Source organism: Galeopterus variegatus, unplaced genomic scaffold (genome assembly GCF_000696425.1).
Source record: "Galeopterus variegatus unplaced genomic scaffold, G_variegatus-3.0.2 Scaffold1558, whole genome shotgun sequence".
In the NCBI taxonomy this organism is placed as follows: Eukaryota; Metazoa; Chordata; class Mammalia; order Dermoptera; family Cynocephalidae; genus Galeopterus; species Galeopterus variegatus.
Genome location: NW_007727669.1, coordinates 293140 through 308244, shown reverse-complemented (window position 1 = coordinate 308244; position 15105 = coordinate 293140). Strand labels below are relative to the sequence as shown.

The 15105-nt window shown below is 47.9% G+C and overlaps 1 protein-coding gene across 1 annotated transcript in view; it reads right to left on the bottom strand.

Moving 5' to 3' along the window:
• Positions 1 to 636: 636 nt before the first annotated feature.
• Positions 637 to 15105, bottom strand: part of ADD2 (adducin 2 (beta)) — a 115060-nt gene continuing 100591 nt past the window's right edge. The window contains exons 11-16 of the mRNA XM_008577652.1: positions 13032 to 13289; positions 12090 to 12209; positions 11129 to 11218; positions 8783 to 8930; positions 7343 to 7468; positions 637 to 2215 (exon numbers count right to left, since the gene is read on the bottom strand). Of these exons, the coding sequence (XP_008575874.1) occupies positions 1908 to 2215; positions 7343 to 7468; positions 8783 to 8930; positions 11129 to 11218; positions 12090 to 12209; positions 13032 to 13289 (1050 nt within the window). The 3' untranslated portion in view covers positions 637 to 1907. The remainder of the gene's footprint in view (positions 2216 to 7342; positions 7469 to 8782; positions 8931 to 11128; positions 11219 to 12089; positions 12210 to 13031; positions 13290 to 15105) is intronic.

Genomic DNA, 15105 nt, shown 5'->3' with positions numbered 1-15105 from the left:
AGTTAGGAACCTGCACTAGAGAGACACAGCATTGGGTTTTCCTTGGTCATCAGCCAGTTTCCTTCCTTCTCAAGAAACAGCCAACTGTGGATGGTATTTCCTGTCCCAACTGGAAGGCTCTGGCTTCTCCGTTGTCAGATGCACACACCGGCACCACCACAGTCCATGTTCATCAGGAACTTAATGTGCACTGATGAGGTAAACACAGGTAGCTTCCTGCCTTCACTTCAAGTGCTAACATTATGCACTGGACACCAGTCACAGAAATGGGTCCTGGTCTAAAAGAATCCCCCTTGGGGATTAAAGTTGTCCATCCACCATAGCTGTTAAAAGCAGGGCTCTGGACTCTGACTGACCTGGGTTCAAATGTGGCTCTGGCTCTCTTTAGCCAATCACCTGAGGCAAGTCAATTATCCTTGCGGGGGTTCAGTTTCCTCACCCATAAAATGGAAATGATCTTATGCACCTCACAGGATTACTGTGAGGGTTAAAGGATATAATGTACATGAAGCCCGCACAGTGTTATAGATAGTAAGTGCTCAAAAATGGAAAACTATGATTTAAGAACTTTCAAAAATATTTTTACAATATCAGAACAAAAGGGAAAAAATATTGTTTGAAGATAACTGTGCTTTAAAGAGAATGGATTGTCTAATTTTTAGGACCCAAGCAATGTTCATTAATCAATGCCCCATGGAAGAATATGAAAAGACAGTGTTGGCATTTAAAACAATAGCTGTGGACACTACCAGGCCCCAGGATGGACAAACAGTGACAGAACTGGGGACACTCAAGCATTTTCCTGAGACCTGGTCCAAGAAGATTAATCCTGAAGGGCTCTTCCTCTGGACCCAGGGTGACTCAGAGTTGGATCCCCAAAGGAGACAAGGTCAAGGCGCCAAGAGTAAGATTCCAGTTCTGGTCTGTGAGCAAGTGCTTCTGGGTTTGAGGAAAGGTCAGAAGACCCTGACTGGAGGACAGGAGTAAGGCAGGTACTGCTGCATTGCTTCGGGTGTCATGCAAAGCTAGAAAAGCAGAGCATTTCCTGTGTTGTTTTAATCCTCCTTGTAAACCCAAGGCCAACAGAGTACTTAAACTTCCCCAAATTTCCACCCTGAGCATGAGACAACTTCTTTCTATGTTAAATTTGGTTTTAGTTTTGAAGCGCCTGAGATGTACACTTTATATGGGTCAAGTTCCTGGCTTCTTATATTGATTAAGACATCCCCAATTCTCAGGCTTCGTTGGCTTGCCCTCATGTCTGCCAACTCTGACAACTCTTCCATCCATCATTCAAGAGGTTCCATGAAGAAAGCTCAGGGTTAGTGTTTGGGAAAGCGCAAGTTAAGCCATCAGCCCTTGGGAACAAAGATTAACTTCTATTGGAGGGGATGGGTCAATTTATCTGGTTACTTTGAGCAGCAGGGCAGGGACCCAAAATGGAAAAGAGAAGAGAGATAGCTCCATCAGCAGGAGGTTGGATTCCCACCAAGAAATGGACCTTACTCAGAGGAAGCCTCGACCTGTCGACTTAGTCTGAGCCTGTGAGAGCTTGTGGCCCATCTCTGGCCTTCTTGCCTTGGGCTCAGATTGGTGGGCAATATCCTAACACAGGCAGCCCACAACTAGGCAGTGTTGTGTAGGGGCAAGAGCACTGGACTGGGATCAGGAGACCTGAATTCTAGTACAGGCTTTGCCACTAACTAGCTGTGTGACCTCGAGCAAGTCATCTGATTTCTCTGGGGCAATTGTAAAATGAGAGGGTGGTCAGGCCATCTCGAAGTTCCCCCTCCAAGTGTGATCCAGGGTCCTATTCTATCTCTCCTTGGCCCTGTGCTTCCAGGGACAGAGATGGGAGAAGGGAAAGGGAGGAGAGGAGACAAAAGGGAGCCCAAGGGTGCCATGAATCAGGACTCCACTTTCTCCTTCTTTTTGCTCTTTTTCAGGAAGGAGGGGGTTCTGAATTTCTTTTTCTTCTTTGAGGGAGACTTGGAAGGTGAGCCCTCTGGGGACATGGGGCCGCTGGTGACTGACTCAGTTTTGTCCTTGGAGGTATCGACATCCGTGTCAGCACCGGTGGTCATCTGGCTCAAGCCCTTGCTGAGGATGTCCTCTGCGGTCTGCTCCTCCTCCCTCCCGTTGACCACCACCCCTTCTGGCTGAGTTGTTTCCGGCTCTGTGGTGGCTTTGCTTGTTTCTGTCTTCTTAGCATCTTCTAGAAAAAGATCAAAAGACATGACCCATAACATTTCCTTCAGGTGAGGGATTCCACCTGGGGTTAACAGAACCATTTCTAGGCAATTCTGTAAAGCAAGTCTAGAGCAATGGGAAGGCAGATTGACATGGTGGTTGGGGGATAGAGCAGGGCTCTCAGCGGGAGGTGGAAGGACGGTGTCTCATCCAACCCTGCACCCCTATCATGTGGCTTGCTCGGGGAACACACCCTCAGCAGGGTGGTAACTCCTGCCTACTAATTTAAACAGATATTGATGTCTGAACATGGCAGGGGGCCCAGAAGGGGCTCAGTTCAGAGTATTTCTAGGCAGGGTGGAGGAAACAGACAGAGGGGAGGAGAGAGGCTGTTGGAAGGGGGAGAGCATGTCATGTGCACCTCAGTGGAGATATCTGAGAATTAACTGGTTCAGTTCCACTAATAAAAATATGGAAATGACATGTGTTCATAGCCATTTCATTTCATATGAGGAACCAGTGAGGAACTTTAGGAAATATGGAGAGTATCTTCCCAGAAGGCAGACAACGATCTTGCCCTCCTATATTCATTTTGCACTTGCATGTGGCATTTGTCTCTTTTCGTCTAAGAGTCCATTCACCACCCAGGTAAACCATTCAGGACAGAAACTCTGTCTTTTACTTCTCCGGCAACCATCACGCAGCTCAGTGACCACATGCTCGAGCCATGCTTACTGCAGCTGACTTTTGCCAAGTGAGGCCAGATGAAGATTCAATAGATGCCTTGCTTCGCCACAGCAGTGGGGCTCTTCTGTGTGGGTGCACTGGGTTGAGGATGTGGGGAAGGAATACTGTCTTTTCCTAACTTTAGGAGCAAGCCTGCCTTTCTTCCCCTGGCCTGCTAAAATCTCAGGGCCAAACACATGACCCCTAGTCCCAGTCCCACAGTTTAGAGAGGCCCTCTTTTTGCAGAAGGGGAGACACCAGTGGAGGGCCTAGAAACTGGATTTGCTAACTTGCTTCTGAACCCACTGTCAACCAGACTGACCATGACCTATATACCAAATGCATGGAGAATTGGTGTTTGCAATGTACTGTTTTTACTTCCCTTTTGAAAAGGCAGCTCTGCACCATCGCATAGAGAAGCCAAGAAATGTTCATTAAAGACCTTGAAAAAATCTATGACCTATGCTGACAAAGGGCTGGGTGCTCATGCAGCAACAATCAGAAAGGCCCACAGGGTGCTCAAAGCACAGAGCAGGGAAACAGAAGAGCAGTAAACAGAACTGCCTCACAGCTGGTCAATGAACTGGATACTTGCCATGCAGAGAGGTATGCAATAGAGTTTCTGCCTGGGTTTAAATTCTCAAATATCAGTGTCTGAAACGATCACCAAGGGAGCTTGTGAAAATGCAGCTTCCCGGGCTTGTCCCTACAATAGACTGTGAAACACAAGGTGGGCCAAGAGAGATGTATATTAACAAATCTCCACGTAATTCTGATACAAAAGGTCCACTGGCCACACACTGGGAAACATGAGTTTAGAATGATATATTTCCTCTCACCTTTACCTACCCCAAGGACTGAGACAGCACCACTGATAGAGAAGAAAGTAAAGCTGGTAAATAGGTATGGTAGACTGTGTAACTCCCATCCACTCGGCATGGTTGGGACATAAAAGCTCCCCTAAGCACCAATATGCTTTTAGTGTGTGGTACAGCTGGTGTGCAGATGTGGCCCTAATGAGCCATGCCTCCAGGTACTCACATGCTTGTGTGGTCCCCTCCAGCACTGAACCTGGGCTGGCCCCATGGCTCTCTATAACCAACAGAAGCAAAAGTGCTACAAAGCCAGCCTCAGGCCAAAGACTTAAGAAGGCCTAGCAACTTCTGCTTTTACAGTTTTGGGAGCCCTGGGCCACCATGTATAAAGTCCGACTACCCTGATGAAAACACGTGGAGAGGCCACATTTCAGGGGCAGGGGGAAGAGGTCCAGCCATCCCAGTGTCCCAGCTGAGCCCAGAAATGCTCCTGCCAAGGCACCAGACATGTTAGTGTACCATTTTGGAAGTTCCAGCTCTGTCATGCTCCCAGGTGACTACAACCACAGCTGCCAGCCATCCCAGTGTCCCAGCTGAGCCCAGAAATGCTCCTGCCAAGGCACCAGACATATTAGTGTACCATTTTGGAAGTTCCAGCTCTGTCATGCTCCCAGGTGACTACAACCACAGCTGATATCACATGTAGCAGAAGAACCATCCAGCTAAGTCCAGTCAACTCCAATCCACAGAACTAACTTCCATAAAACTAGATTTTATTATGCACCATGATTTAATAACTATCTATTGCTGCATAACAAACCACCCCAAAATTTAGTGGCTTAAAACATCAAGTGGTGTATCAGCTCTCACAATTCAGAGACCATGGTACATAATAAGAGCTAATTTACATAAGCACACTACAAAGTACTTTTATACTCATTAGCTCATTTTATCCTGACAACAATGCTGCATTAGGAAAGGTAAGGATTTGTGTTATTCCCTGCCTCTGCAGTGTTTTTAACTGACTTATTTGAGATGGGTAAATTAGTTAGTGGCAGAGCTGATCTTCTGATGTCAAATACAGGGCTATTTCTTTGCAGGCTTAGCCAATACCCCAGAAGGTTCACTGGGGGATGGAGTCAGCAGAGACAATGCCAGTCAGGAGCTAGTCAAAAAGAAGGAGATGGCCATATGCAAAAGAAAAAGATTTTAAAGACTCTCCTTCATGGAGGTTGATGGGGTAGGAGTCAGGGAGACAGATGAGGAGGACATGAGAGCATAATGACAAATGGTTGAAAAAAGCCATCTCTGATCTGATGAGTGAGCTAAATATGGGAATGCAAATACCAGTGCACCAGCCCTGTCTTCCCTGAGGAGCTGGGCAAGCCATTGAGCAGCCTGGCCAAGGCTACCCAGCCCCACTTGACATTGGTCACCCCATGCAACTACAACGTGGCTCATCATGTAGGGTCTGCTCCAAGGCAGCCATGCTCCCCAGCTCTGTCTGTGTTCTAGGAAGTGTGTTCAGGGAAGACCTTGACTTTTCTAGTGACTCAACCACAATGTGCCCCTCTAAGGGCATGAATTTGGGCCAGAGAGAACATTGAATCCTGCTACAGTGGGTACTATGTCAGGCAGTATGTAAACAGCTATCCCATCCATCGCACACTCCTCCTGCCCTTTGTCCCTCCCAGGAGCTGATATGGAATTGCCACTGCTTGTCCTACTCCTGCCATGAGCCTCCTCTCCAGCCCTGGATTTCTTTCCAGCAGTTAGTGCATATGCCCTGAGGGATCTTGAAGACCCTAGTCAGGTCAGGCCCTTTATGCATCCTTATAAGACAATTGGTCCCCAAGGCATTCAAGCTCTGGCCCACAGCCCCAGAAGAGGTTGTGGGCACTTTAGAGGCACCAGTGCATTAGGAATGGGTGGGGTAAACTCCTGAGGGCCATGAGCACTCCACTGCAGGAGTGCCCGAGAGATGGTCCCACTGCCCACTCACTGAGGGGCCTGCTGCTTCTGGCTGTGTGCGCCCTGTGCGTGGGTATGTTTGTTGTGTGTGTCCTATGTGTGTATATCCATGTCTCTCAAAGGGAACCCTAGTCCACACATAGCACATGGAGAATTGGTCATGATTTTACAGCCAGGAAAACTCCTGAAGGCGGGGTTGTGAGTAGCAAAAGAAAAACTTGGGGAGAAATATATTTCTTTTGGAAAAACCTCCCTCCCCCACTGCAAGTGTCAGAGTGAGTTAGTAAACAGCCTCTCTATACTTACTACAGAGACAAGTATTCAGAATCGGAGGAAACTCCTTTGATGAAGGCACAAATAGGAAGAGAAAGGAAGACATTGTGGAGACAGGTTGACAACACCATGATGAGACACATGAACACAAACAGTAGGGCACATCCACTTGACGCTCTGGCCTCAAGCAGATGGGTTTCCTCTGGCAACACTGGGCCTGTGCTCAAGGCAGCAGCTTGCTTGTGGAGGGAGCTCAGGGGTTGGATTCCATCAGAATCCACACATATGGCCATTCCACCTAGGAGGCCACCAAGTTGCTGCTCTTTGGATGGCAGACCAACCCCCCGTGTGGGGATCTCTGAGGGACCCAGGGCAGGAGTGATCATGCCCTGGAGTGAATCCAGGAGCTCATTAAAGACACTTTTATGATTTAGTTGACTAGGGACTATAATAGTATTCATCCACCATCTGTATATTATTATCATAACCATAATTAGATCTTACATTTAAATCATGCTTTTACTCTTTCAAAGTATGTTTTCATCTACGCTTCCCTTATACATATAAGAACCTTAAAAAGGGAAAATATTAGTAGCCCCACTTGACAGCAAGGAAACTGAGACACAGAGAAGTTATCTGGTTTGCTAAAATTAGCAGCTGAGTTATTGTTAATTAGCAGTTCAGTTGGGCTTAGAACTCACTTCTTCAAACTAATATCTCTCTAATGAAGCTATTCTCAACCTGGACTACATGTTAAATTCCCCTGGAAAGAACTTAAAACTCTAGGTTGCTACCCAACCCCCCTCTCCTGCCAAATGTCTCCCAGACCATTGAACTCAGAACCACTGGGGGTGGGATCCAGGCACCAAGATTTTTAAAGCTCCCTAGGTGACTCCAATGTACAGTCACATTAAGGTTGAGAATGACATCATTAGCCTCACTTGGGAAATGCAGAATCTTGGGCCCCATCCTAGACTTACTGGATCAGGGTCCTAATTTTAATAAGATCCCTGGGTGGTCCCTGTGCATATTAAAGTCTGAGAACTGGGCTACTGCACTGCAAAGGACCATCAGCCAGCCGTGTCTGAGTTAGAGGTGAGCAGGCTACAGGCCAGTCATTAACTTATTGATTGCTGCCTAGACTGGGCTGAAGTGGTAAGGTATATTGTCATAGCTTCGAATGAAACAAGTTGAAATTTGGTAACCCCTATCTCAGATTCCCTAGAAATAGCAGAGGGCAAAGCTTTGCAGCAGCAGGGCAAAGCTTTTGGAAGGCAGGGTGCCTGCAGTGTGCGTGCCTGCCCCGCCTCCCACGCCTGTGGACGCACCCCTCCCTTGCTCCCTCCCACCCACTCCGCTCCACTCACCCTCTGAAGACTTGGAAGGAGAGACCACAGGGCTCTTTGTCTCTGCCTTCACTGGGCTCTGTGCTGGAGAAGCAGCTGCTGACTTCACAGGTGAGCTAGGCTCTTCTGTGGCGGGTTCCTTCTCTCCTGAAAATACAGAAAACCACCTCAGGACAGAGGTCAAGTAGAGGAGGGACAGGCAGAGAGAGCAAGCATTTAAAAAATTGCTTTTCTGCTTGGTCATTGTTTCTCTTGGCTGTTAATGAGCCTCTGCTGGAAGTTAGCTGCTCTCCTGATTTATTTCTGCTACTACCTCAGGGAGGCAAATGGGAGAACTCAGAGTCATGTCTCCGTCATCAAAGCACATCTACCAGTGGAATTTGTTACCCCTGATGTGGACAGTAGGACCGTGGGAAAATTCCCACGCTGCCAGACAGAGCCTGGCTCCGTCCCTGTCCTGTCTCTGAGAGGAGCAGCCAGGTGCTGTATGTTGTGACCACAGAGCTCATCAATGGCGAGAAGTGGACCCCCCAAAGAACCACTAAACCCCCTTATAAACACTCTTGATGTGTTTGCATGTAGCTAATTCTTTATTTAACTGATTTCATTTACATTTTCTGTCCAAACAATCCCTAAGGATTAAAACACCATGTCTTTTTATCTACTTTCCAATTGGCCCATTAGAACTCCAAGCTAGCCAGCAAGGGTTTTCCTAGTGCCTGCTTTGTGCCAGGTTGGGAATGTGGTGGCAGTGGAAGACCCTTCCCTGAGGGAAAGACAGCCTAGCCCAGTGGACACAAACGGGAGCTGATTTATGTGTCTCAGACCCCAAGTGCTCTTGAAGCAAAGAAAAGGAACAGCTCAATTTGGTTGGGGAGGGTGGCAAGGAGGACTTTCTAACTGGAGGGGGTTTGAGATGAAGTTTGAAGTGTCAAAAACTTTGGATCAAGCTAGCTGAGAAGGGAAACCACGCCAGGAAGGGACAAAGCATGAAAGAGGGCATACAAGCTATCACCGGTACGAATATTGGGGGTCACCGTGGAGAGATGGAATTGACTGGAGGATTCTGAAATGAAGAAATCGTGAGAAAAAGACATAAAGGTGTTAGCTGGTGGAGAGTTTTGATTTCCAGGTTCCAAGATACATACCAGATCTGACAGATAATTAATGATAATTATGATGACTGCAATTATATTATAGCTAACATTTATCTGGTGTTTACTGACTTAAGCCGTACTTACAGGCACTATTCTAAGCACTTCACAAATGAGGGTCAAATGAGGTCATGAAGGCACCATGTAACTGTTTGGCACAGAGCAACGAGGGGCATTATTGTGATTCACAGTATTATATTAATAAGAATATTAATTGGTGAAGGGCAGGAAGGTCCTCTCTGGGTGGTCCTGAGCTCTCCCCTCCACCCTGGAGATTCTGAAGCGATGGGGCCCCAGGGTTATTTACCTTCAAGTTCTAGTTTCTTCCTCTCCACCTCTTTCTTGTACTCCTCCAGCTCCTGGTCAGTGAGTTGGCTGAAGGGGTTGGGCACTGTCTCCTCTGAATCGTCTTTGGTATCCTCGTCACCCTTGGACATCAGCTGGCTCTCTGTAGACTGAAAGTTAACCACAGAGTGTGTGTCGCTCTCTGAACGCCGCAGCTGGGGCCCAGGCCCGAGCTTCCTTTCAAACTCATGTGGCTGCCAGTCGTCTTGCTAGGGACAGTGTGGCAAGCAGCTCCTTGGAAACAGCTCAGGGCCTTGGGGGTAGGGATCGTTCATTCCTCCCCATGATTACCTCCCCCCCAGACCCAGATTTTGCAACTGCTTGGATAAATATAGGCCCCTGTATTTACTTTGAACGCCGCAGCTGGGGCCCAGGCCCGAGCTTCCTTTCAAACTCATGTGGCTGCCAGTCATCTTGCTAGGGACAGCGTGGCAAGCAGCTCCTTGGAAACAGCTCAGGGCCTTAGGGGTAGGGACCATTCATTCCTCCCCATGACTACCTCCCCCCCAGACCCAGATTTTGCAACTGCTTGGATAAATATAGGCCCCTGTATTTACTGCCCCTGAAATAAAATCAAAGGATACTCCCAAGCAGAAGGAAGACGCACCTTTATTGCAATCCCTTCTATGGACACTTCCAAGCCATCACTATGCAAATACAGTTGGTGACCCAAAGTCAGTCAGCCAAAGCCCAGCAAGCATAGCATTGGCTCAAGCAAGCTTCATGTCAGCCATTCTCCACCACGGCCCCTCCCCATCCCCCAACAGCAGTGCAAGCCACAACACACAGCATTAAATCATATACAAAACACACAGCGGCTTCAGCGTTCTCAGTCTGGACTGTTGGTCCTGTTTTGCACACAGTCACAAGTTACAAAGGGGCAAGGTCCTGAGTCTCAGATCTTCAACCCGCCTGTACTGCTGGTCCCTGCAGGGACACTGGCAAAATCACTGGGTTTCATCACCTCTGTGGAGCTCCCAGCTCTGGGGAGCTGACCAGCTGGACCTTGAATAAGCTTCAGGAGTCCTTTGACCCCTCTAGCCCAAGACAGGGACTAAACTTCAGGCTCCTCAGCCCCTTTTCCTAACCCAGCATCCTTGTCTTGGCCTTTGAGAATGCAGGGCTCTGAAGCGGAGGAGGAGCCCAGGAAAGCGAGGCCACAGGGAGCGGAGCCCGGAGCAGCAGGCTCAGACCGTGCCCTCCACTCGTCCCTTCCCTGGCCTGCCAGGTCTTCTGATGATGGGCCTGTGGCTCCTTCCAAAAGGGAGGCTGGAGCAAGCCTATTATAAGGAATCATGGAGTCGAGGGAGAATCCAAGACCAAGATCCCAAGGAGAGGGACACCAAGGAGAGCCCTTGGTATAAATGGCAAAGTCATTTTTTAACAGTTTCACTCACTGTATTGAATTCCCACCTTCCCCAGAATCACGGGCTGTTTCTGTCACTGGCCCTGTGGTTCATTCAGTGTTCCTCCTCTCAGCTGAGCCGGGGTGGGTGGAGGGGGTGTGAAGATACAACTTTCACACTTCTCCTGCCAATGGGCACCCACTTGTGGGCTGCAGCCTGATCTGAAATCATCACATCATCTCAGTCTGCTCCGTAGACAGGAACACTCCCTGTATTTCCCCACTTTTTACCACTGAGGAAGATGCCACGCCCATTGCTACCTGCAATGAGCAGCAATAATTTCCAACACAAGCCAGAATTCTCAACTTTGTCCCTTTTGCTGACTAAGCACTAGACAAAACACTGTTCTATCTCAAGCACGAAAACAATGACTTTATACCTTCTAACTCTATGTGGATTTGTACGGGCAACTAACCGTCCCTTCCCATCCTGTAGGAGCACTGGTTCTATCTATGCGCCCCCCTCTGTGGGTACACAAGCATCTTCCCAGAGCTCTGGCCCAGATGGCACCATATCCACGCACAGAGGTCAGAAATGCTCAGGGCCGGGCAGGCTTGAGGCACTGGCCCCACACCCATGAGTCCCCATTAGACAGGATGTTAATAGAGGGCAAAGAGGAGCTCCGTGGTGGAAGGGGTGGAAACCGCCAGCATCACTCCTGTGGGCAGGCTGGGCTGCTGCTCCCTGCCCGGTGCCCATAGGGGGCAATGTGACGTCGTCCTCCCAGGCCCTCACAGCCCCCCTGCGAGGTGGACCTCCACTTTGCAGCAAGAGCACTGGTGCCCGAGATCACCGGGGAAGATGGGCATGAGCACTCAGGGGTCCTGCTGCCCAGCCCCAAGCACAGAAGACCCAGAAGGCAGGCACGTTTCCCCTCCAGTCAGGGGCGGCCTCTGCTGTACCGGGCTCCGGCTCTTCTCAGCGATGACACTCGCCAGGAGCTGGGACTGAGGCCCCGCCGACTTCACATCCTGTCTGTTTTGTTCTCGAATCTGTATGGAAAGGGAAAGGGGGGTGAGCTGACTGTTTAGTGTAAGAGTGTGGAGTTTGGGAAGGCACACCGGGGTCTGGTGTGGCCTGTGCCTGGGTCCAGTGGTATGGGAGCTCGTCTCCTATTCCAGCACAGTCCATCCCCTCTAAGAGGTGGTCTCCATGTCTGTTCAGAGTGAATTAGTGGTTTATGAATTGCATGAACTCTGAGAGGGTAGTTGTAAGAGGCAAAGAGTAAAACAAGGCACAGTTGAGAGAGGTTCTCAAATTTTAATATTCCTAAGAAGCCCCTGAGGAATTTGTTTTAAATACAGATTCCCAGGGCCACTCCACACCTATTGAATCTATGTCTCTGTGGGGTTGAAGGGGGTGGGGCAGGGCGGTGACCAGGAATCTGAGCTTTGAACAAGTGCTGCAGGGGTCCAGGGCCACACATGGAGCACTGTTCTGTGAGCCCTCTGACCTGTGAGAGGTGGTCTGCTACAACTGAAGTTGTTAAAGTAACATTAGAAATGTAAGTGAGTGAATTGTCAGGCAAAGATCCAGAAACAGATATAAAGGATCTTGAAATTGTAAAAATAAGCCAAAAGGAAAATGGCATAAAATCCATAAAGACACAGTTTGTGGGCAGATCTTTCAGACACATCTAATGTGCAAAGCAAGCACCCCACCATGTAAAGGGGTCATACAGGACCACGCAAGCACAGCACTTAGCACAGTGCCTGGAACATGATCCGTAAACAGCAGCTGCTTCATCCCGTGAGGCCTCTGGGGTGTTGGTGAGTCGGGCGCACCCTGAGAACCAGCTCGTGTTTGCAGGACTCGCGATCCCCCCTTGTTGGAGGAGAGAGAGATGAGCAGCCACCAGCTCACCTTGTTCCTCATTTCCAGCACTTCCTGGGGGTCGGTGTAGAGAGGCACAAATTGGTTTGGGTTTTCGATCCTTATGGGCATGCCACTGCTGGACTTCTCCACCTCGTCAGCTTTCATCCACTGGGCAAACACAAGGCCAGGGTAAGGCACAGCAGCAAGGCCCATGCGTCCTCCCTGCTGGTCCACCCGTGAAACCTGGGCCCGCCAGCCTGCGTGAAGGTCAGCAAGCCTCTACGTGGATGTTCTCTCTCCTTGAGCCTCTTCGATGTTTGTCTCCCAGAGTAGAGACAGGCGACAGATGACCCAGCTGCCAAAGAAGGCCCTTCGGCCAACAGCCAGCCAGGAAAATCACTGGCAACTAGGAGTCAGAACCCTGGGAACCAGCTTTGACAGACAGGCTACCACTTGGGCTTCAGAATTAGGTAACTCGATGTGAGTTTGGAGGGCTTCATATTGTGTTATGAAGAACTATTCTAGTTGGCTGCCGGCTGCTTTTATGTGAATGAAAAATCAGACTGAGAGTGTGTGTGAGAGAAGATAACTTAAGAGAAGTGACTATCCCACCCTCCTGGTCTTGTGTCAGATCTGCAGTCCGAATGCTGGATGCCCATGCCTTGAATTTCCCAGGGCCCCCCTGGATGTGGGAGCAAGAAGCAACACCCAGCTGCTCCCGGGTTTTGTGCTGCTGGGAGTGCCCTGATCCAGCTGCCCTCTAGAGAAATCTGCTCCTCAGACCCGAAAAATCAGCTCAGCGGTGCCAGAAAGAGGGACTCAGTGGGCCTGAGCAGCTGTTCCCAGATGCCCAGTAGAAAGCCCTAGGAGGAAAATGCACTCACCCAGGCCCAGGAGAGATTCGTTCTGTTCCCCCTTTAAAGCTGCCTAACCCCACAAATGTAGCCTGCCCCTCTCTCCACCCACGTCTGTGCTGGGGATCCCCCTTACTGTGGTCTTGGGCCGGGGGCTGCCCATGCTTCTCTGGACCTCGTCGGCCACATTGACCCGCAGGTAGGTGTTGGGCGTGTTCAGCCAGCGTGTCTTCTCCTTCTGCTGCTTCTGGGCGTGCTGTCGCAGGGTGGGGACTGGGGTGCCGTCCTCCTCAAACACGAAGGCTGTGACCGTGGCTGGAATCTCCACCTCACTTTTGTGTTTGGTTTTCTCTTGGACAAAGGGGTGGCGGTATGTGTAGCCTGTTCTATAGCCCTAAAAAGGACAAAAATAGAGCCCCTAATTGTGGGGAAGAAGGGTCTGTGTGTACAACACACTTTGCCTGCTTCCACTAAAAGCAATCAGTTTAAACCCAAATCTCAGTAAGACGGACTAGGCCTTGCCCACTCCTACGGTATATTCAGAATTGTTCCCTCCTCTTGGTTCCTGAATCCCTTCCTTCCTTCACCCCAAGAAGCCCTCTGATTAGGCCTGAGAAAATCTCTAGAACCTTGCGGACCACATCGACAGAGCTCCTTACCCAGAGAGAGCCCCCAATTTCATGTGATCCAGTGGCTCTCTTCCCTGGCTGCATGTTGGAATCATCTGGAGAGCTTTAAAACATATCGATGCCTGGGACCCACTTCAGAGTTGCCAATTTAATGTGATGGTGATGCAGCCTGGGCTAGAGGATATTTCAAAAGCTTCCCAGCTGATTCAAACAGTCATCCCTCTTCCTCAACTCTGAAGCTTCTTAACCATATTCCTCTTGGAACTCCGAATTCTGATTCAAGAACACCCCTGTCTCCTAAGTAAGAGCATCTCCCACACAGGCAGTGCTGCCTGTGGCTGAGTGAGAACAAAAATTCAGGAATTTGGCAGCTGCTGGAGCAATACTCGGCTCTCCCTGTCTTCTCATCTTTTTACTTTTTAAATTAAAATAGCATTAAGGTATTTTTCTGATTATCAAGAAAATATAGACCCACATAGAAAAATTAAGCAATACAGAAAAACATAAGGAAAAAAGTGAATTTTATGCAAAATCTCACTCCTAGATACAACCACTAAAAATCTTTCCAGTCATCCCTCTATGCATACATACATGTATGCATGTATGTTTACTAGTAAAAGTGGATATTTTAAATTACATGTCATGGCTACTTGAATCTCTTCCTTTGTAAATTGTTTATGTTCTAGCCCATTTTTTTATTGAGATTCTCTTTGTCACATTGATTTGGAATATTTCTTTTTACATTAAGAATATTAACTTTTTGACTGTCACAGATGTTGCAAATATTTTCCCCCGTCATTTGTCTTTTAGCTTTGTTTATTGTGGGAAAGTGGTTTACAGAAATTCAAGTTTTGAATTTTTTAACGTACTCTTCTGTCAATATTTCTCATCATGATTTCAGACTTTTCTGCCAAATTTGACAAGGTCTTCCCTAATGCAAGAGCATCAAAAATATGAATTCATGTTTTTTAATACCTGTACGAGTTCACTTTTTATGTTTAAATTTTTGATCAATCATGAATTTATCTTGTGGAAAGGAATCAGGTAGCAATCCGTCTTAGTTTTCTTTCCCAAATGGCTAATAGTCTATCTTTTCCCCACTGATTTATAAAGTGCCTTATTATCCTGTGTTAAATTCTCATATATTTTGGGTCCACTTCTGGATTCTATAAGTGTTGCATTGGTTTACTTGTCCATTTTGCTAGTGTCACACTGTTTAGTTACTAAAGTTTGTTATACTTTACCATGGAGTGGAACTAGTATCCCGAATTATTTTTCTTTTTATAGCCATTCTCAATTTCATGTGGAAGAACATTTTAAGTCCTTGTACCTTCTCCCATTTTTGAGGGAATTGCATTGAGTTTATTGATTAATTTTGGGGAAGTGACCTCTTTACCCTGTTGAAGCTTTATAACCAAGAATAAATTACAGCTCTTCACTGATTTCAGGTTTCTCTGATGTCCATTGGTAAAGTTTTAAGGCTTTCATTAAATGGGTTGTGCTATTGTTTTATGATTTTGGTGCATTTGCAAATAGGATTATTTTCTTCCATTTTTTTTTTTTTTTTTTTTTTTTTTTTCC